We start from the raw sequence: 22,397 nt of genomic DNA, 5'->3' as shown, positions 1-22,397 counted from the left end.
CTGAGGTATCTCCTCACTCACAAAGGAGGTATAAAGAGGCATCAGCTGAAGGACCTCCACTCACAAGAACATGCAGGGGAAGGGAGAATGTACAATAAGCCAGACCAATGCAAAACTGACTTCTGAATGTGCTTTCAGTACCTGAGACAATACTCATAGCTGGGAGGGAATGAATACTGAAGTGCTCTCAAAAAGTGCTGTTTATCCTAAATGTTTCTCTTCTTTAACCTGGGCACTCACTTTAAGTGTGTAACTCATCTTTGATTTAGCCAATAGAAGAGCACAGTTTTCCAATTTCACTTTGAAGATGAAGGTTTCCACGTGGTCAAAGTGAAAATCACTGCAAACTCACTGTTTAGCAGGCCAAAAGACCAAACAGAAACATTTCAATTAGCTGATCTCTTACAGGATTTATTTGAAGCTCCTTATTGTAGAGGATGTAGCTGTACAAAATCAAAATTCATGTAAAAAAAAAGTTGACGGAAAGCGAAAAAGAAAAATCGAAGTAGAATATATCCTGAAAAAAAATCTGAAATAATTTCATTTTCAGAGCATAAGTGCTTAGCAGTCACTTTGGAGGGCAGAATAATCGGTAATGTTTTTTCTAGTTTTCCACTGGCACATAATTAACTATGTTAAATAGATAGGGCTAAAATATAATCTGATTATATCGTTTACTGCTGGAAAATTAAGTTTCCAGCAACAAAAATGACAGGAAAGAAAGATAAACAGTCTTATATTTCAGCTTGTTTGTTCATTTGAACTCCAGTGTTAACATCAGCCAGTGCTGATGCTCTGCACACTATCACCTGTTTATTACTGCAGCTATCTATTATGCACAAATATGAAGACTATAAAGACATCTCTATTTTCATCATTTTCAGCCTTTTTTTTTTTTTATTACCAAACTTGGTAAGAAAAACTACAACAAGTGAAAACCTAAACATTTTCAAGTGTTGCACACACAAATCAGAGCTGAGGATACTGGAACATAAACTTCCTGTTGACTCCATGGTACAATGGATGGAGATGGAGAACAGTGAGTGTGGAATCACTTCCCTCACACCATAAGATAAATTCCCACCATAACGTTTTTGGTACACAGCTGCAAAGATCAGCTCTCTCTCATTCTTCACAGATCAGAAGGACAATAAAAGATAAATAATCCCATACAGCAGTTGCCCCTTCCCCTTAGCAGCTGGTGCTGGACAAGGAAACCCTGGCAGACTGTGAAATTTTATCTTTCAACACGGAGTACATTCAATTAAAAAAGGCAAATAGGGCAGAAGAAAGGGGAAATCACAGACAGGAAATCGCAGATATCAACCATTGAAAGGAAATACTGACTGTGAACACAATGCTAACGAAACACAAACACAGAGGCAGGATTTGTGCCCAAGAAGAGAAAGCAAACCAAATCCCTGTTAAATAAATACACATTACAAATCTCTTCAGAGTGACTCTACTTCCTATGTTATACCCCAAAACTAGAGCAATTTATGGACAGATTTATTTACCTTCATACTTCAGCATCACTTCAGCCCATTTTAGGACTCCACTACAGTGGTTCCTTTGGAAAAGAACACTTTTGGTTGAAATAAATGTGCTCCTGACTGCAAACAGGTACTGAGCTGGAACATGGTAGATGAGATAAAAAATGATGCTGCATTTGACAATGACTATCAAGCCTTTTTGTAAGTTTGGTCAGGGTGTAACCATCCTTGAAAGGATATTAGGAAACATCTGCACCCGTATGTATGGAAATATAAACATAATAGTTAAATTCTCCACTCATTCAGAATCATCCTATGTTGTAGCAAGATTCTAGGAATTCTCCATCATATCGTGGTTGTGAAACAAGTTCTTTAAACTAAAAAGATGTGTCCAGCTGGAGGAACTGGATTCTTATCTCATTAATGCTTGTGTAACTCCACTGAAGACAGTTCTATACCAAGGGAACAGATGAAAATCAGAGTCACACAATAATTAAAGTACAAAACACAGAAATAGCCATCATGCAGCATTTAAACCCATTTTCACATCTTCAGCTCATAATACCTAACACAGCCTCAGGACATTTTGTTTGTTTCCATTGCTGCTAATAATGTTTTCAGTACCATGACCCTCCCAGAATGGAAGATAACAAAATGTCCAGACACTGCTGCTGTTGGGGGTTGTAGATAATGGTACATGTACCAGCTTTCAAGTACAAAAAGAATTCTTTAGTTAGACTGAAACCATAAAGTGCAGCTTTCTTGTGGTCACGTCCAAACGTTAATAAAATAAATCAATAGGACCTACCCTGGAGTAGTCATATCCATGCTTCTCCTTCACTCCATTTCTACAGAGTGTGTAGTTGTAAAATCGAGAGTTTTTAAGTAATCCAACCCATTCTTTCCAACCAGGAGGCACATAGGAGCCATTGTATTCATTTAGGTACTTCCCAAAGAAAGCTAGGGGATAGAGAAAGCAGAAGTGTAGTAAGAAGGCATAACAGAAACACTTCAGAGACACCATATTCAACCAGATTCTTTCCTTTCTGTTTCTTCTGACAACAACTCTATTCTCTCCAGGACAACAGATTTAAGGTAAGACATAAGTTGGTCTGTGGGTTTTTGTATTTATATCTCCATAATGCAGATCTTTTGATTTACAGCCTGACTATGCACAGGAGAAACTGGACCCCAATTAGCACTATCCTTTCTTCAGTGCCTGATACATCTGGAGTGAGATGAACAAAACAGAGAACGCTTAAAATAGTGCCAGTTACCACATTATCTCATCCTACTCTGCATCACCAGATTTAGCCCCATTTCTCATTTTGGTGACACCCACTCAGCCATCTCCCCCAGTGGAACTGGGAGAAGCAGTGAAGTCACTGATAGGAGGTTTGCTGGGGAGAAATGATGACAAATGAGGGTTGGACAATATGATGGGATTTTAAACTTGCTGCATGGAAGAACTGAAGCCTGTCTGGCAGAACCAGCACTAGGGTTGTTACAGAACACAGGGCTGGTGCCTCAGCCCTTCTCCCAGAAGAGCCATGCCTATGCCAGGAAAGGGTTAAGGAAAATTAAAAGCATTAGATTACTATGGAAAGAACACAAGGTCTCCAAAGAACATGAGGTACCCAATGATGCTTTCACAGCCTTCAGTAAAAAATTAGTAATTTACAGGAAAGTATCTTTCAGTATTAGTTTGGTGGTATGATATTATGTAATAACTAGAGAATTACAGGATAAATTATACTGGGAGACTCCATTCACCTACCTAGTTTTTTTAAAGCTTAAAGGTAAAATTCTGCTCTTGGGCTTTAAGCATCTGAAGTTTTTAGTGCTCAGAGCTCAGATCTCAATGTTTGAATGGTCTGGCAATACAAGTCGGTATCATCATAGTGACCTTTACACTCGTTCCACTTGTCATTACAAACATTCTTAATCCAGAGGCACACCCTGTCTGCAGCATCTCACACTGGCCAGCTCAGTGAACATCTGTGCTTCTATGAGGACAACACAAATCTGAGATTCCACACTCTGACTGAGATTAAACCTCACCACATAATCTGTGGGATTTCAGCATACAATTCACGATTCCCAAGTACTTAATTAGTATTTTTTAAGCCTGCAGTCTGTAGTGTCTGACACTGCACCTTCTTGTATGTACATAAATGCAAAGAGCAATACTGTGCATAGAAGTGGCACAGATTTCAGCCCACTGAAAAAAGGGCCTGCCTCGCTGAAGGAAACAGATTTATGTCTACTTGTACCAGGCTGAATAGCTGTCCAGAGACAGACTGAGTGAGAAACAGTGATATAAAATGGTACGTGAGAGAGCTCCAAATCATTACCTGATAGTGGGCTTTTTTGTAAAGAATGTGAGAAACGTGATATTAGCCACACTGTAGTATAGTAGAATGGAATTAAATAAATTCAGAGGTAGTAAGTACACTGTGCATGTCCATAAGATCCAAAAAGTGCCTAGGCAGAATGCAAAAGCCTATTTTAAATCAGCCTTCTCAACAAACTTCAATGTATTCAATTAATATGTAAGGTAAGGCACGAGAAAGTGAATGTCTGAGATCTTCTGAAGTGTTTTAAAGTGATCTGTATCACAGAAGATGAGAAGGGCACATCTATTGGCACATAATCAATAAATTCTTTAAAATTACACTGTGCTTTAAAAATATTTTGCAGATGAGTCACTTAAAAAAGGTTTAAGCGAGTGATGAACATACTGCAGAAAACATTTTGTCTCACAGTCCTGAACTGCCTCATGACATCCTCTCCAACCAAGCAAACTGATCTAGCAGCAATGAGCACAACAAGATCTGCTCCACTGTAGATGAAAATTATCCTATTACTCAGGGACTGCATTCATACAACATATACACTTTTTCCAAAAGATTCTGCTTTATGAAGAGCTCCTAATTTTTAAAGAATGACAGGCAACTCACAGGGCCTGTGGGTAAAAGACAACACAGATCACATTTCTTTTCTGGTGTAGTAACCCGGGACACAGGACTGAAACACTGCCCACTGTCCCAGGAGTGCTCAAGGCAGCCCAAAGCCTCCCGTGCCCCACCCAACACATCCCAGCCAAACTGAGATGTATTTGCCCTTTCTGCTCATGGACACCAATCCACTCTCCAAAAAAGCATGGGAGTTCTGGCTGAGCTGGCTGAAGCCCTCAGGAAACAGGCATTCTGTAAAGCATTCCTTCACTGCTGTTCTGCACAGGCACTAAAGGAAAGCCTGGCAGAAGTTCCTTCCCACACCTTTTACACACCCTCCCCCACTGCACACCCAGGATGTCTTTATAGCCTTGCATGGATGTCACAGCGCTTTAAATAATTCCCTCTGCTATTTCCAATCTCTCATTTCACATCTTTTTCTTTCCTCCCTCCTCCCTTGTTATTAAAAAAATTTTAAATGTCATTCCTCCTCAGTACAAAATATTGTGTTCCAATAAAGCTCTCTGGATGCCGATCCAAGATCTCCATTTTGCAATATAACATTCTCTGCAACACAATTTTCCCTCCTCATCAGATTAGCTGACCACCAGGGACAGCTGCTTGCCAGAGCACACACGTCTTTGGTACATTCCAGTTTCAAACTGCTCCAAGATTTCATCACCAAACACTCACAGAGGCTGCTCAGCCGTGTTCCTACAGCCAGCCGATCATTAAAAACCACCCAGCTATTTTGAATAAACCCATTATTTTCTCTGACTTTAAAATGCCACACAACACAGTTTTTCCTACGACTACAAAAAACAGGATACACACAAATGGAGTCCTTTGTACACTGTTACCACTTCCTCAGGGGTTCATAACCCTCCCAGGTTCTTTTCTCAGAGCCCTGCCCTTCGATGATAAGCACCTACAAAACCCTTTGGTATGAAGTGGAATTTTTACAAGAGGTTTTCTTTTTTAAGCTCTTCCTGTAAGGGGAAACAAAAAAAAAAAAAGGAACACAAAAGAATTTTCCCCATGCTATCAATTAACACAAAGGTCTGCTCTGAAGGTGACACAAGCACCAGAAATATCAAGAGCGTGGCTCATTGCTTAAAAAGTAGATCTAGCAGACTATCAAAATGTAGTGTAAAAGCACAATCAAAGGGGACACCAAGGCATCATTTATCATCACTGGAAATGTTCAAGCTCGTTCTACTGTCTGTCTGTATCATCTACTAAACTACAGGTTTGTTGGTGTTTTTTCCCCTTTTCTTTAAACACTAATTCATTTCCTAATACCTAAAAATACTTAACACAACTAAAATTCATCTAACAAAGGATATTCACAAAGCTCTCCATTAAACTGGAAATCAAGATCATTTGGGATGCATCAGTGAAATGAAGTTCATCCCTCTTTATTCCCTGCAGACTGTCCAGCACTGGGAGATGGATATAACAAACCATTTTCAGTTCTCAAACCAGAAACAGGAATGCAGTGGCAGTCAGAGATTCACCAGTGCAAAACTGCCAGATCAGATTCAGATGCAGAATTTCAGTCTTTCATCAGTTTCCTTGATGTGGCAGCTCTGATTCTGACCATGGTTAGTCCTCCACAGATAATCTGTGTGACAGTATTTACATTCAGAGCATTTATGTTCTTTTTCAATAAAGTAAGAAAGAAATCAAGAAAGGAAGGTGTGAGAGGAGTACTGGCACCCACCTCCTGACAGCAACCTTCGGTTGGGAGGCAGAGGAAGACACAGCTCTTGCTCTTGTAAAGCCAAGGCAAGGTCTGTACTCGAGAAACAAACTCCCCAGAGCAAGGTCAGCCTGGTTTCTGGGGCACTTGGTCACCCTTTCACCTGTGAGGTCATTGAGAAGACAAAGCCAGGCTCTTCGTGGTGGGGCATTCTTGGAGGACAGGAAAAAACCAGCACAGACTGAAACAAGTGAAAGTCAGCCTGGATGGAAAGAAAAACTTCTTCACAAAGAGGAGTCAAAGAGTGAAAGGGGCTTTCACAAACACTGTGCAGCTCCAGTCCTTGGTGTTTTCCAGGTTAGAACGGATGAAGCCCTCGTGGCCTGGGGCAGGCTTCGAGCAGGGGGTGGAAAAGAGACCTTTCCAACCTGAATTAGCCTGTGATCCCATGATGGACCAGATGACTTACAAGGCCCATCTTCAGTTGAATATACACAGTTCCAGGATTTGAGTATTTAGGAACGTATCTGTGAATGTTCATGCCCTCCTAACACATCCTGAAGCTGAGAAAAAGTAAAATTCAGCTTTTTGTAACTCCTGGACAGTAAGGTCAGTATTTTTACCACACATTCCTCCTCCAAGACTCATCCTCTTCATGCTGCTGAGCTGCATCCACCCATTAGCACCCCATGAAATTGCACTTACCACCACCACTGTGAAGTTAAACTCATATTTTAAGCTATTAACCCCCCATATTTAAACATGAATGCTGAGCATTAAGTACTTTAAAAATATACAGAGAGCACTGCTTTTCTGAGCTATTTCAACAGCCAATTTCCCAGGTTTTGAGTACGAACCTTAAGTTACTGATACAGGTTTGTTTACCCCTCTAAAATCTTTTATTTCTATGTCTGATACCAGTTTTTCCCAGCTCAAAGTTGATCAGTTAGCTACGCTAAAGCAACCCCTTAGTTCTGCACTTTGGAGAGGTGAAGGAGGGGGAGGCATTTCTGACCTTATTTCTGCTGTATATCTATATACTTTCAGTACTTTCTGTCCTCTGAGAGACAATCAGAGGAAAGCAGATGAGAAAGTACTCTCAGATTGCTTAGTATGCATGGAACAAGCAGTAAGCTCAAAGGTCAACTCTGCTTTGCATTCACATCATGGCCAGATACACTCCTAAACTGACAATGTACAATGGAATAAACCTAGTGAAATGAATGTATTTACAGCAGAAATATGGGGGTTCTGACAGAAAAGTCTACACCTTAGCATTAAATTTGGTTCCATGGGAAAGATTAGACATCAGTTCTTAGCAGGTCTCAAAGTAATTGACTAGATTTTCCAAAAATCAGTAACTCCCAACTGCTGAAGTCCCCTGAACAAAACCACCCCAGTTGGTACCTTTTGTGACAACAGGAAATACAACACTCCTGCAAGGATTAGAAGATACACCATTAGTATTATTACCTCAGTAACTGCAGTAATCTAATTAATGGGTTGCATAAAACATAGAGGATATTCCTAAATATTAGAGTATTTTTAAGACTACATTTTGTTCTCAGATCCCTTTAGTTTCATCAGGTTCAGGATGCTAAGGAAGACTGGGTTCCAAGTACTTTTCATTGTTTCTCGTCTTTTTTATGTCTGTAGTAGTTCTTGAAATGATGATTTCACTGGAGTATTTCACCAGGTAGACTAAAAGGAGTGCAGGTGTATAAACACACACATTTTTAGTCTACTGCACACTGACAGCCAATTTTCCTCTAACCTGTAATACACTTCTTAAAGATCACATGTTCCATCCATCATCACAGGGACATAAAAGGAGTAGTACTAAAGGCAAGGGCCTTTACATGCACAGCTCTTCTCTGTAACTGGAGTAAAAAATGCCGTTCAATTGATGAAACACAATAATTGCAAAGCCCATGGTGCACACTGACTTGTAAGCACTGCAGGCAGAGTAGCCTACAGGTTGTGATGCCAGGGGACTGGTCTGATATCCAGCAGGACAAAGGCAATGCACAGTAATCTCTGTGACACCTTTGTTCCTCTTCCTGAGTTTGTGTTGCACATTGCTCAGCTGTGGCCAGGGATCAGTGCCAAGATCTATTTAATGAATCAGGGGAATGGGCTGGAGGGGAGCAGATGAAGCCAAATAAAACAAAAGTACTCAATCCAAATATCTTGAAATGGTCAAGAAGGAATTGAACTGAAGAATGCTGAAGGTGAGCCAAGTCTTGCTTGTCCTTCTCAGGTAAGAAAATTCCCAGTGGAACTGGGGCCAAAGCACCCTTTCATTAATGCCCATGGCACAGCTCATGGAAGTTTAAACACAACTAGAACTGTAAGGCAGAAACATTTTTCTGAACACCCCTCTCACACATCCTTAGAAATTTAAAGGAAAAAAAATCTAGAAATGGCAATTTTGCCATCATCAATCTTTTATTACAATCCAGGATATGATGTCTTGGTGTATCACCAGAGCATCATTTCCTACAAGAGACAGGCAGAGGTGGGTGACAGCACAACCTCCCAACACAGCTCCCTGTCTCTGCTCAGTCTGCTCATATGCCTTGGAAGCCAGTCCAGGTCATTCAGATTTTCCACAAAACATTTCTCAGTGTCACAATCACAACAATAAGACATTTTAATAAATATTTACCATGGGTGTCACTCTCCCCTTCTATGTCCCACGGTCACAGAAGAATCTTAACGTTTAGATTTATCCTCCTCTTATCACATGCAACATCTCCTCCTCCTCCACACATAAAACCCAAACCCCTCCCCAGTAGTGGACTGTCAGATGTTTTTTTAATAACAAATAGCCTAACACTGAATCTTTACTAAAATACCAAAGTCTGCACTAGGCTATTTGGAACACCCCCAAAACAGTTTCATTTAGAGCCATTCTGCCCATAGGATTTGAAGAAAACTTGATTGCCAAGTTTCAGGGATACTGAGATACTCAGATACACTGCACAAGAAGAATTATTTGCTGTATTTTAACAAAGCAAGTAACCAGCAAAGCTGGTTTCTTCCACCTAGCAATAAACCAGGAAGAACACTACTAAAAGCATTAGTTCATAAACAAAAACAATAAAATCTTACTGAATCCAATTAGAAGAAAGGTCCAACTGTGGTTCAATATAACCACACACTTCCTTTCAACAAGATATTATCTAGGTTCTGTAGTGGTTTGTTTTCTGTATGTTTACCTTTTACTTTTGATCAAAAAAATACATTTGACACTTTTTTGTTAATTAGTCAGTTATCTCTTACAGTCCTGAAATGCATCCATCTCAACAACCTCTCTTGTCCTTCCATGCATAACATACACACCAGGACGGAAAGTGCTGTTCTCTCTAACTTGGAACACATGGCAAAAGTCCCAGGGCAGTCCTTTTGCTACTAAAACATACCAAAAGACACAAGGTTGCTTAAAAATTCAAAGAAATTGAAATTTAACTTTCAGAAACTGTAATTAGAACCTATCTGCAGATTTTACACTGTAGGCACTGTCTAGTCTGAAATCATCACTGTTCTCTCAGCCCTTTATTAAAATATGCCATAGAGCTTATTGTTCTACCTCTGAATTCCCACATCTCAGAGCCCACCACACTGTGTGTGCTGCTGCTGCTGCAGATGGCAAGGCTATAACCACGTGGGCCACACACAACACTCACACCTTGGGCATACAGGAAAGACAACTCAGCACATACATTAATAAATTAAGCTTGGTGACTTTGAAAGACCAGCTTAGTAATTCACCACCATGAACCAAGCCTATCAGGAGTAAGACAGACCAACACAGTGGATTTGGGCTTTACATCAGCAGATCCTCAAAGATCCTTGGTTTCCTTTAGCAATAACAGTTATTGTGATGCAGTCACTCTGCTGAATCTTTCTTTTACACCATTTTCAAGTCTGGTGGTCTCAAACCATCTAATGGATATAATCTGACAGACCTTGCTAAGGCAGTATCTTGTCTCAGTCTACAACTTCCTTGCCAGGGGAAGAGGAAGGGCAGGCACTGATCTCTTCTCTGTGGGACCAGTGACAGGACCAGGGGGATTGGTCTGAAGTTGTGTCAGGGGAGGTTTAGGTTGGGTTGTTCCCCCAGAGGGTGGTTGGCACTGAACAGGCTCCCCAGGGCAGTGGGCACGGCCCCAAGGCTGCCAGAGCTCCAGGAGTGTTTGGACGATGCTCTGGGGCACAGGGTGTGGCTCCTGGGATGAGTCTGTGCAGGGCCAGGAGTTGGACTCACTGATCCTTGTGGGTCCCTTCCAACTCAGCACATTCTGTATTTCAGCGTAGAGAGCAAAAGATCTACAGAAGCTAATCTATCTTCAAGATAAATAATTCAGAAACCTGCTACCCAGTTCTGAAAAGTCACTTCAATGTCTTGGAGGCGAATATCACAGCACTTCAGTTCCTAGTCAAGCAAATCACCTCTAAAAACTAAGTATAACTTTTAAATCACTTGGTTATTGTTTTTAACAATGGTCTTCAGGTTTTATCAACTGCAAAAGCTATCTCCCTGCACATAGGGTGTTACTCTGATTTGGATAATGCTTTCTTTTTGTGCACATAAGATGACAGAGAAGTGCAGCACAGCACAGTGCATGTCTTCTTAATGCTGCTTTTCACCTGCACACAATCTTGTAGAAAGTACTTCACTACTGTGCCTCTGCTTCTGTCTACCCTTTGACTCTTTAGGTCACCAGTTATTCCCTACCAAGCTTTTACACACAGAGATCTACTTCAGTTAAGTTTGTAAGTATTTCTGTAATAAAAAATATCAAGTAGCAACTGTTGAGAAGAGCAAATCTACAGCACGGAACAGGTAACCTAAGAATTTGACTCCTGGTCTGTATCTAGATACTAAAAACTGGTCACATATTTATTAAAAGGAGAGGAATGAACCTGAAAAATATTTACCAGCAGCCTTTCTCCTCTTCTGTACAATTTGTTAAAATCACTTCAAAATGTCAAAGGCTCAGACAGTGAAGTGCAAAATAATTACATGAATGCAGTCAGGCACTGTATCTTCTTATTTTAATATTAATGGACAGAAATGGAAAACTGCCACTGAATTTTAATTAATTCATTAGTTAATTATTGTAAAGCCCCATGAAAGTGCTAAGAATTATTATTACTTTTATTCCCAATAAATATTTCATAATGGCAGAGATGAACCTCCCACGATGACTTTGCTCTAGGTTCAAAATACAAAATTGGTGCAAAATGGTATTTATTAATTCTTTGTGTAATTCAGGTATGGACTCACCCCCATGAGATACAGACACATCACCATAAAAGCAGCAGCTTTTCCCTTTGCTAACAGATCCACCTGAGTGAACAGGTTAGCTGTACTATAGGGTACTGCTCCAAAGGAGCAAGGAGGGGGAGTTAGCCAAAATGTGGACTGCATTTGCTGCATACTGAGCCACATTAAACCCTAACATAAATTAACAGAACTCTCCCAGAAGAATCATTGAAGCAAAAGTGTCCTTCTGCCAGGCTGCATTTGACCCACTGCCCCCTAGTTCTGTTGAATTTAATAAGATAAACATGTCTTTTCATTTCCTGGCTGCAGATAAAGCTCACAAAATATTCTGGAATCAGTCACCAATTTCAAGACTTAATCATTCAGCCAGCCAGACAAGTGGAAAAGAGAAGCTTTTCTCATTAAGTAATGTCTAAGGGAAAGTTTAAATCTGTATTCCAATGTAACATCCTGATATTTGCTGCTGCAGGCCCAAAGCATGCAACAATGCATTGTGCATTTTAAAAGCTGTCTCAGGGAAAGAGATGTGCACGTTGACAGAAAACAGCTCCTTTTCTTGATAGATGTTTACACAGGAACCTTTGGCAGAGAACTGACATTCAGAAGTGTTTGCCACAGGATCTCTTTGTTTCTTTTCCATTCTTACCGTGCCCTGCTCCAAGCTGCAGTGCCAGCATCCACTGTTTTAAGTCAGGAATGATTTAGATGTTGCTTGCAGTGGTTTTTCTAAAGATCAGTTCATCAGCTGAACTGGTTTATTTACATAAACTGTCCTTCTTGCCTGATGTCCCAATGCAATAGGACAATACACTGAGATTGGGATCTGGTGCTGAGGGATTGTGTAGGGGCACACAACAGGAACACCTGGTGCTATTCATGACACTGGCAGATTTTAAACTGAGAGACAGGTTAATGGAGAAGAAACATGCCTGTAACACCTACTGCCTCAGTGGTTTCCACTGGAGAGGGAAATTTCCCCCTTGCTCTGCCAGGATATTTGATTGATCCACATCAAGTGACAGCAAGCCTGTCTATGTTGTCACATGTGCATGTTGGGCAAAATCCTGTTACAGCCAAAGACAACTTCCCTTGAGCTCAGCCTCTCTATCCTTTCAAGTACAGTGCCTAAAAAAGTTGGTCAAACTTTTTAAAGTGTCAAAAATATAAAACTGACAACCAAGGCTGAAAATGAGGAATAATTACAGGAAAGATGCACCTTTTCCATAACCTCTCCTATTTTTCACTTGCAACTTGTGCAAGAGAAACCTGCCCCACCACCACAATGCTCCCTCATGGGACTGGCACAACCCAAAGGTGTCAGCAGCAGCACAAGTCTGTAGACATCCCAGTCACAAATGCCACTATCCCAGAGAACATCAGACACAGGGAGGTCACAACGAACAGAGAAGAGGGCAGAGAGATGTGAAACCAGCAGCAGAAAAGAAAATGAGAGGGAAGCGCAAGTGGAGTAGAAGAGTAGAATTTCTTCCTTCAAGATTAAACAAAAGAGAAAAGAGAAGGGAAAAAGCACATGGAGAAGGCCTGGCTTATGAATTAAGAAAAAAAAACTAAACTCCTTTCCAAAATAATAGCTTTCTAATTCCAAGGCTGTGAACTTAAAATATAAAAGCCAGCCTCAAAAGGCTTTATTCTTCCTGGAGTCCTTTTCTACTCCTTCAAAAAACCAACCAACAAACACCAACAAAACACACACAAAAACAAACACAAAAAACACCAAGAAACACAAAAACTAAAACAAACACACAAAACCAAAAACCCAAGGGCTCAGGAAGTTAAACTGTATGTTCGCAGGGCAAACCAGTACTAGCACAGACCTCAAAAACAAACAAAAAAATAAACAAGGCTACAAATGGAACTCCAGAGCTTTCCACATCTTCCTTTGTTCACTGTAGTCATGTTCAAGGAAGACTCCCCATTTCAGAGAAACTGCATTCATAACCTTCAAAATATTCTCCTTAGCAGGTTACTTTTGAAACTTGAGAAACTGAGCAGACAAGGTTCTCAAGTGCAATCTCCTGCTGTTTCTGAAGCAGGTAGATCTGATCAGATCATTGGGGGGGGAGAAAAGAAAAGAAAAAAAAGTTAAAAAATACTTTCTTACTGCTGGCACGCTTCAAAGTGGATAACTCGAGACTTTTACTGGGGGACAGAAATGAACACCAGCCTCCAGTGATGGCCATTTCCATTTAAATTTGTATAATAACATGTCAGATTTAACTACATTAATTTAGTACAGTCACTAAATATAAAAATCATTACAACAGGCAAACATGAGTAATCACAAATCAAATAATCTACAGAGAATAAAACATTAACCTTGGTGTGGGACTCATATGATCACTGGTATTAGTGCCAGCAATGACAAATGGGAAGGAAACAGCAACCAATTAATAAGGTACATGCCCTTCCCCTGATTTATCTCCACATGAATTCAGGTCTTCATTTTAGAAAAACAAAACAAGGAAATTACCTATTTGTTTTAAGGTCAAGACTTTAAAGCAATAACATGTAAAACTCATGTGAATAGTTACAAAGGAAATAATTTTTGTAATAAATAATCAAATTTAATTTAGTTTTGTTACAATCATTATTCAAGATTTATACTAGCTTTTGGAAGCCTCAAATACTATTAATTCAAGAAAAAATTGTGTACTATTAATAACAACTACAATACTGCAATTAATAATATAATAAAATAATAAAATACTACAGTACATATACACCATAAATAACACAACTAGAAGCAGGTTTATGCCTATTTCCCATCATGACAAAAGGCAACAGAAAGTAAAGTAACAAAACCACTGTCACAGGCAAGAACCTAAACCTAGGGAAGGAAGAAGGAATTAAGTGTGAAACACGTGCTACGTGTTTTCTGAAATCCTTTCTACAGGATGTTTGTTCCTAAGGAGCACTGCATACAAGAAAGATAATTTCTTTCTCAGGAGTACACTTGATCTTCCCTCAGTTGTTATTTATCCCAAACATCTTTCTGGGAATTGACTGTCTAGAGAAACCAAACCATGCTGACTGCCCCAAAGCACAAAAGGAGCAGTCCCTTCTCTTCCATTCTTAATTTGCTTATTATATCCATTTTATGGGGGTGGAGGGGGGAATCAAAACACCGATTCCCTTTCATAGCCTCTTTCTCGGTCACCCTGTGCACTTCAGGTAATTGCAGGGCATATTCTACACGTGCTTTGCCTTCAGCTGTAGCGTGCACCTTGTTTTAGTCCCGCCTTCTGAAAAAAACCTTGGCATCTTCGTGGTTTGTTTGTAAGCAAACCATTTCCTCCAGTGAAAGTGCAAGGAAGCTAAACCAGCACACAAGACTGAAGCTCTGGTGTTAGGCACTGCTGCAGTCCATTATAAGAATAAATGAAAATACTCCACGTAGGAGCCTCTGTTGGGTGGAGCCAGCCCTGAGCTTACCTGTCCTGTAGCCCGTGTTGTTGAGGTACACGGCGAACGTGCGGATTTCGTGCTGAGCCTGCCAGGAGGGCGACGAGCAGTTCTCGTTGTTGGTGTAGGTGTTGTGGTTGTGGACGTACTTGCCCGTCAGAACGGAGGAGCGCGACGGGCAGCACATGGGCGTCGTCACGAAGGCGTTGATGAAATGGGCGCCCCCCTGCTCCATGATCCGTCTGGTTTTGTTCATCACTTGCATAGAACCTGGAAGAAGAGAAACGGTCGGGAATTATTTCCTTGTTTCGGTCACAAGAGCCCCATGAGAGCTCACATCACGGCACGGCACTGCACGGCAGAGGCCAGAATGAAGAGCAAACACAGTAAGGGCACTGTAATCTCGGAGCGAATCCAAATCCAAAGAGATTATTCTCCTGCCTCAGGGAAGTTCTCCCATTGTTCCAGTAAGGATTAAACACTGAAGTCCCAAGTTAAGATATGACTCAAGCCTGTTGACATGGACCATAATGCTTCTTTCATTTCTCTCTAAGTTCCAGATTTACTGCTGTAACTTCCTGCACCTTCTCTGCAGCCCTTCTGGAGCCACCAGTACTCTTCCAGTAGCTGAGGGTGAAATGCACTTTGTGCAGCAATCCTGACCACAGCTTGCATGCTCCTCATTTAATCCTTGGTTTTGAAATAAACCTGATGCACTGCCTTTTGTGACAACCTTCTGCGAAAGCCTGAGGGCTGTAACCACAATCATTGAGGCTGGAAGACTGTTTAGTCCAACCTACTGCTTGAGCAGGGGCTGCTGGAGTTGTTCTCTAAATAAATTGTTCTCTCCCTATCGTGAGGTATTAGGAGATATTGATTTCTGTTCTTGTCACTGAATCAAAGACAACATAAAGCCCTCAGAACAATTTCCACAACCAGCCCACTGTGTTCTATCCATCTGCTTCACCCTTTCTGATAACAGTTATTATCTAAACCTATCTACGTTTTCTTAGGCTTGGTTCTGTAGAATCAGATCTTCAGATGATTGCTTGGGACAGACAGCCACGTATTTCACAACCATCATCTAAAAGCAAACAAGCAAGTTTAACTGGCAGGGACTTGGATAAATTGGGATAAGAGGAGTAAAAGTCTTTTTGCCAACAATTACTGAAAGACACGCTGCTGCCAAGTGGTTGTTCTGTTTATTTAAGATAGGCTTTGGTCAAAGACTGGATCTTTACACCACCTAGCTGAATCTGGATCCATATCAGAGCTCTTCCTAAATCCAGAAAAACCAAAGATCAGAGAAAAAGGAATTTAATTTCTTATCTCTATCAGTGCCTGATAGTTAAAACTGCATCAGAACAAGTCAGGAAAAATTTTCCTGATCTAGAAAGAATTTCCATTTGCCAAAGAACTTGTAACGGTACCTGCCATCAGCACAACCTTGCAAAGGAGAGGAAACCTGTCCATCACCAACCCTTCCTTCCAGGGAAAGCCAACAGACAACATGGAGATGAAGGTGTGGTTTCATGCTAGAGTAGGGTTGGGGGGAACTGCCCCAAGGTTGAGTTGGATTAACAGTTCAGCTTTAATCAATGCATCCTGCAACCATCTGGCACAAACTATGTTGTTTCTGTCAATACTGGGTTTAGGTTTCTTCTAAGCTCTTTAGGCAGGGATTTCATTATGAAATGGCAACAGTAAGTCGATTGATACAGGGCACACTGATATAACCAGGAGTCAAAACCTAGAGGGAAAATGGTCATAAAGCCACATAGGAAATCTGACTCTCTGGCACCATGAAGGAAAGCTAATTGCTACTGAGGGTCATTTTACCTAAAAACTGCCATGGTATTAGTTTACTTGAGACCATTCTGCTGGAATGAGTTTTAAAAAAAAAAAAAAAGAAAAAAAAAAGAAGACAGCCAGATTTATTTATTTTTTTGTTTCCCTAGCTGTGGGATTGTTAGTGCCTAAAGGTACTAACAACACAGTTAACAATTACAACAGCCAATTATACACTCTGTGAGCCTGAAAACTGTGGATGTTTCCTCTGTGTTGTCTTCTGATATACAGCCCAAGCATAAACAGGCAGTCCGAAAGAAGGTTTTGTCTTGCCAATACTGAAATACAATTTAACAACCCCTTTAAAAGACAGAGGCATCTGTGCATAAATAACAGTACATGTTAAGACTGCCCTTGGGGACAGTAACCTCCTTTAATAAAACTGCTGTAATGACAAAGCCCTATATATCAACAGTCTTTAGCACAAAAACATATGATCTAATCTGCTTCCCCTGCTTGAGAACTAATACAGAGTGACAGATCAGTGGAAGGTAAAAATCCAGCATACTCTTCTGTATAATCTTAAATAGGCCAGCTTTAAATATTTTAAACAGCATTAAACCAGCCAACCAAAACTTATTTTCTTCAGCTTGCCTCCGATAAAAACATAAAATTGTGAGAAAAAGTAAAAACTGTTCTTTCTGTGGTAGATTAGTTATGTGTTAATCAGCAACAGGAACCTCATCACATCACCTTTTGAGCTGGAAAGACTTCTCAGCTTTCATTAGTGGATGTACCATGGGAAGTAGCGGTTTGAAGTGTCAATATTTAATTCAGAAAATGTTCTGTTACCCATCTAAACCCACTGATAGTAAACAAAAATTTGGCAGTTAAAAGTGAAACTTCTAAGCTACTTAAAAAAACCCCAAAACATCAGACTACTGTGAAAATATGAAAGTTTAATCATTTTGATGCATTAAAGTTGCTCACCCAAACAAAGCTAAACAAAACCTATGTTAAAATTCCGCTTGAAATCCGTGTGCTATCCATAACTTTGCTTAGTGTATCTCCACAGTTCACTTCAGGGATAAAGCTGATATTTTGACTAATATTAACCAATTATACATAATTGAGAAAATATATCAATTCTTTATGAAATAATACTGGAGTCCTTATTAGTTCTGTTTTGTTGTCAGAGGAAATAATTTACATGTTTTAGGGAGCTCCAACTGTTGAGGAACTTGCATTAAGTACCAAGGGACTTGTCTACTCTGAAGCACAACTTATGAAGTGGTATCAACACACAGATAAGCTAACTGAACCCCAGAATGCTAATTAACTGTCCCCTAAAGCCTTCTCTTATTATCCTCTTTGAACCTCATTAGACACAGTTTTCACATCACTTCCTTTTTTCCTCATATTTAACAAAGCTTCAAAGTCCCAACTGCCACACAGGATAACCAAAAAAAAAAACTATTTTCCAAGCCACTTTTATAGTTTACAGAGGAAGACCCAGGAACACACAAATCACCTCTCACTCAGATTTCTCTACTGTGGCTGAAATACCTTCTAAATAACCAGATCTTTCTTCAACTACAAAATCATGAAACGAGATTTTTTTTTAAAAACCACAGCAATATGGCAGACAAATCTAATTAAACTGGAGTTGCTGAGTCCATCACACGGGGGAAATCAGCATCATACTAACCTGGATTTGAAGGGCTCTAATAGCGATAAAGGAAGTCTTTATTTCCAATTAATTCTTCCTCCTTGGCAGTATATTCCTCTTCTTTATATTATATATTATGCTTGTCAATACAACTCTTTTGATTAGACAGTCCACCAAGTGTGTATGTTTTAGTAGTTCTTGGTGTTCTCATTTGTCTTCTCCCAATTGTATCCATTACAATTTACACTCATTCTTTAATCTACAGATTCTGCATCCTTATTCATCAGCTCCTCATCAGTCTTTTCCTTTTTCCAATAAAATGCTGAGGTTTGGTTTCCAAGTAAAACTCATGATGAACAGTAATGGGAATGTAAAGAGTTGTACTCCTTTCCTGAAAGGACAATATTCTCTTTCTGTTAAACTGCACCTGCTACTGGTAACCTGTTAAATCTATCTTTAAATAAATAAAGGACAGCCTGTTAAAGGCACTTGAGATCATGCTGCAGTCCCTTTCACCTCAAAAGTAGCTACAAAAGAACAATGGAAGCTACAACACCCATCAGTTACAGAATATCCTTATAAACAGATGAAATCTTAGTTATTCACAGTTTTCTTTGCTACACTTTCATAGCTTCCAACTTTTCCTTAGCTTTTACTTGTAATTCATATCTTGTCTTCATCTTTCATAAATGCACTAACCACAATCACCACAAATGGCAATTCTGATTAACTTGGACAGCTCATCAGACAACAGACAAGAATAAAAATTAATCCAAACAAATACTGGGTCTCCCAAAGCCATTAGTGCCAAACGAGGAATTTCACATCTAAGCTTCATCAAATGGATTTTCCTTCGTGAGATCCTAATCTGTGTGGACACGTGCCCATTATCCTTGAAATTGGAAAGCATCCGATTATTGGAGAAGAGAAATAAAACTGCCCAATGGGCTTAGCCAACTGCACCAGAAACACACCTAAAATAGAAGATGATAAATTTTTTAGGACCACCTTCTGAGCCTGCAAGATAATGTACTTGGGTTCTTTGATACGTTATTGGAGTTGCTTCATCTGTGATCCAAATAACCATGAAAAAAGAGTGACAACAACAAAAGCCTCTTCTGATCCTACTGATTGGAACTGCATTGATATTTGGTGAGGTTTTCTCACCAACCTGGAGAAGAATGTGACACCTATGACACCACAGACATGCAGTAATATTGGTGCAAAGGAAGCATCTGTAAAAATACTGCCATGTTGCTGTGATCAACTTCTCAGCAAGACAAGTAAGTGTATGAGTAACACAAGGTGATTAATTTTATGTTCTCTTTCCCCTGTGAGCTCTGTTTTCCAGTTTTTCCTACCCATACCAGAAATCTGATGCAGAAAAATTTGGGGTCAGAAAACCCCCCAGCAGATCACACATACATGAGTTCTCGTTTTTCAGAGGATCCAGGCTTTGTACACACTTAAAGGCACAATTCTAATGCAAAATCATTAATGTAAACTGGTTTGTGTCAATCACTTCTCATAACTACAGACAACGTTTGGTAAATACAAGTTTGTTCAGGTAACAGAACATAACCCAAACTCTGTCAGTTAATTCATTATTCCAAATCATTAGGCAGAGTATGTGTTTAACCTTCATCTCCTTTCTTCAACAATTAATAGAGTGTTGAATAACACAGTAGAACCTTTTCATTCTTTGACACTTTGGCCAGTAATTAATACACATCTAAATGGACAACAAGAAGAACAGCATGACTGTGTTAGGTAGCATTTAAGTAAATTAAGATTGTACATGTAATGAATGTCTGCAATTACACAAAAAGGTCTGGGTCATTACATGATACAATAATCAGTTATGAATTTAAACCTCCTGCCTTGGCATGCAGCTTCCCAGACTATACTTCCCATTGCCAGGAGCAGAGTTTAGGTGTTTAGATGAAGACAGATAGGCAGGAACCTTGTATTTCCAAAAAAACATGAAGTTTAGCATTTTCAGACTAGCTTTTGCTGTCCTTGAATTGCATCCAGACAAAAAGTATGTTCTACAGAAAGGCAAGTTTAAACTCGTGCTTCCTATCATTTTTCACACTGGAAAAAAAAAAAAATTAATTCTCATTTTGACCACGAGAATCCAGCTCCAAGGTAAAGCAGTGCCACACTTGTTAGCTGAAATTTTTCTTAACACTGGGCTCTTACCAAGTTCTACATCCTGATCATCAGTAAGAACAAGGATGATGTTTGGGCGGATGTTTCTACGGTCTCTTTGAAATCTTCCCTTCAGACGCTGATTTAACAGGAAAGCTGAACTTCCATCCAACAGTGATAAAACAGTCATCATGAATAATCCAAGGGCAACACTATGCTGGGCCATGTTGTGCTGAGTTAATGTTCTCTCTGAACAAGGTAGGTTAATGGCTTCTATTTCTTTTTTGTTTGCAGGTCTCCTATAAGGGAGAGGGAAACAAGTATTTATCTATACTTTGACCCCTCTGCTCCCTCCAAAGGAACAGCAAGGTTCTCTCCAAAGAAGTAAAAAGCAGTATATTTGAAATAATCTAACTCCTAATGGAAAACAAAACAAACAAAAAAATCCAAACAAACAAACCCACAAACAACAACAAAGCAAATAAATGTTTTCTAGTGCCAGCTAGAAGCAGAAACTTGACAAAAATCAGTTCATAAGCTGTTACCAGTGCAGGAAACCAAGTTCTCTCTAAGCTCAGATCTGGCAGCAAGTTTTCACAGGGTACCAAATTCTTTTGCTTTGATATATATAAAGAGCTACCTTCTTCCTTAAAGGAAGGTTTCAAATGACATTTTTGTTTACTCCATCAAACATAAAGATGTTGAAGAGAAAAAAAAAAACCTGTATCTATCAATATTTTTAAACAGGACTGTAGTAAAATTTACTGAGTTAACAACACACTGGCAAAATCAGAGAACCCTCAGATGCAAGACTCGTTATACACTGATTTATCTCACACATTTCATTAGAGAGCAGAGCTGCCCAGATCTTGGAACTATGGTGTGATGCTGTTTGAAGTCTACTACAGCTTTGATGTTGCTGCAATATCCCTTCAGCATTTCTGTTGGTTTCCAAGACTATATATATATATTTTTTTAATACCATTATTATTAATGAACACATTTGAAGGCCCGTTACTGTTTGGGAATGGATGCACCCAAGTGATTTGCATTGCCTATGACTTCTCTTCATGATAAATACAATGCCCCAAAATTGACTTGATTGCAAAACAGAGCACATTTAACTGGTACTGCTCCTGTTAACAAGTCAATAAAAAATTCTTAGCAATTCCTACAAGAAGATTACAAGAAATGAATAAGCAAGCTGGAGAATTTTCAAAATCACAGTTTTGTTTAGTGATCTCCTGGTATAAAGGGATTTTCTCTTGCTTTCAGAAGTCAAAATAACAGTATGAAAATATACTGAAAATATCAAGTACTAATTATTTCATCACATCCAGCAGTCAAGGATTCAGCTTTTGATGAATTCTCCACTTGCTCCTTGGTTTTTCCTGGACTGGTACCAATGATCTCTTGTAAGAGAAGTGAAAAATCAATTAAAATTGACACAAGAAAGATAATTTGCTTTTTGTAAAGACCAGAAATGCCTGAGTACAAAGAATCTAGCACAATGTGTTTTACCCAAAGAAAAATGTTGGCTCTTCTGTCCCTAGAGCCACTTGGGAAAACAGTTTTTACTCCAGAAGATTATTTCATAGCCACATTACTATTACTTCATCTCCATCAGCGACTGTTCTTGGAGATAAACTTTGATTAAGAAAGTTCTCATGCAACAGCAAAACCACTGGTCTGAAAAAGTTTCTATGTTTATATAAGAAATGCATATTCAATTTTTATATAAGTCAACAGATATGTAGCTACAGTGTGATGGAATATTTATTAAGGCTGCTTTCCAAAACTGTACACTAGTGGGTTTTTGAGGAAATGAAGAATCCTCCTTCCTTACTAGTCTGTCCAGTGAGTTTCACAGGCAGGTGAAATTAACTTTTTTTCATAGAAACTAAAAATTGACTTTGAATAT

At 39.5% G+C, this 22,397-nt stretch overlaps 1 protein-coding gene across 12 annotated transcripts in view; it reads right to left on the bottom strand.

The window, feature by feature from the left end:
* Positions 1-22,397, bottom strand: part of SULF2 (sulfatase 2) — a 110,249-nt gene that overhangs the window by 33,269 nt on the left and 54,583 nt on the right. For 10 of the 12 annotated variants that reach the window (XM_050313563.1, XM_050313568.1, XM_050313561.1 and 7 more), the window contains 3 exons: positions 20,528-20,775; positions 14,899-15,138; positions 2,302-2,453 (listed from right to left, as the gene is read on the bottom strand). In XM_050313563.1, the coding sequence (XP_050169520.1) occupies positions 2,302-2,453; positions 14,899-15,138; positions 20,528-20,702 (567 nt within the window). In that variant the 5' untranslated portion in view covers positions 20,703-20,775. The remainder of the gene's footprint in view (positions 1-2,301; positions 2,454-14,898; positions 15,139-20,527; positions 20,776-22,397) is intronic. The other 2 variants (XM_050313569.1, XM_050313570.1) reach the window with 1 other exon arrangement.

This window comes from Myiozetetes cayanensis, unplaced genomic scaffold, assembly GCF_022539395.1.
Source record: "Myiozetetes cayanensis isolate MyiCay16 unplaced genomic scaffold, myiCay2020 scf19, whole genome shotgun sequence".
In the NCBI taxonomy this organism is placed as follows: Eukaryota; Metazoa; Chordata; class Aves; order Passeriformes; family Tyrannidae; genus Myiozetetes; species Myiozetetes cayanensis.
The sequence above is the reverse complement of the archived record's forward strand: the minus strand, read 5'-3'. Positions and strand labels throughout refer to the sequence as shown.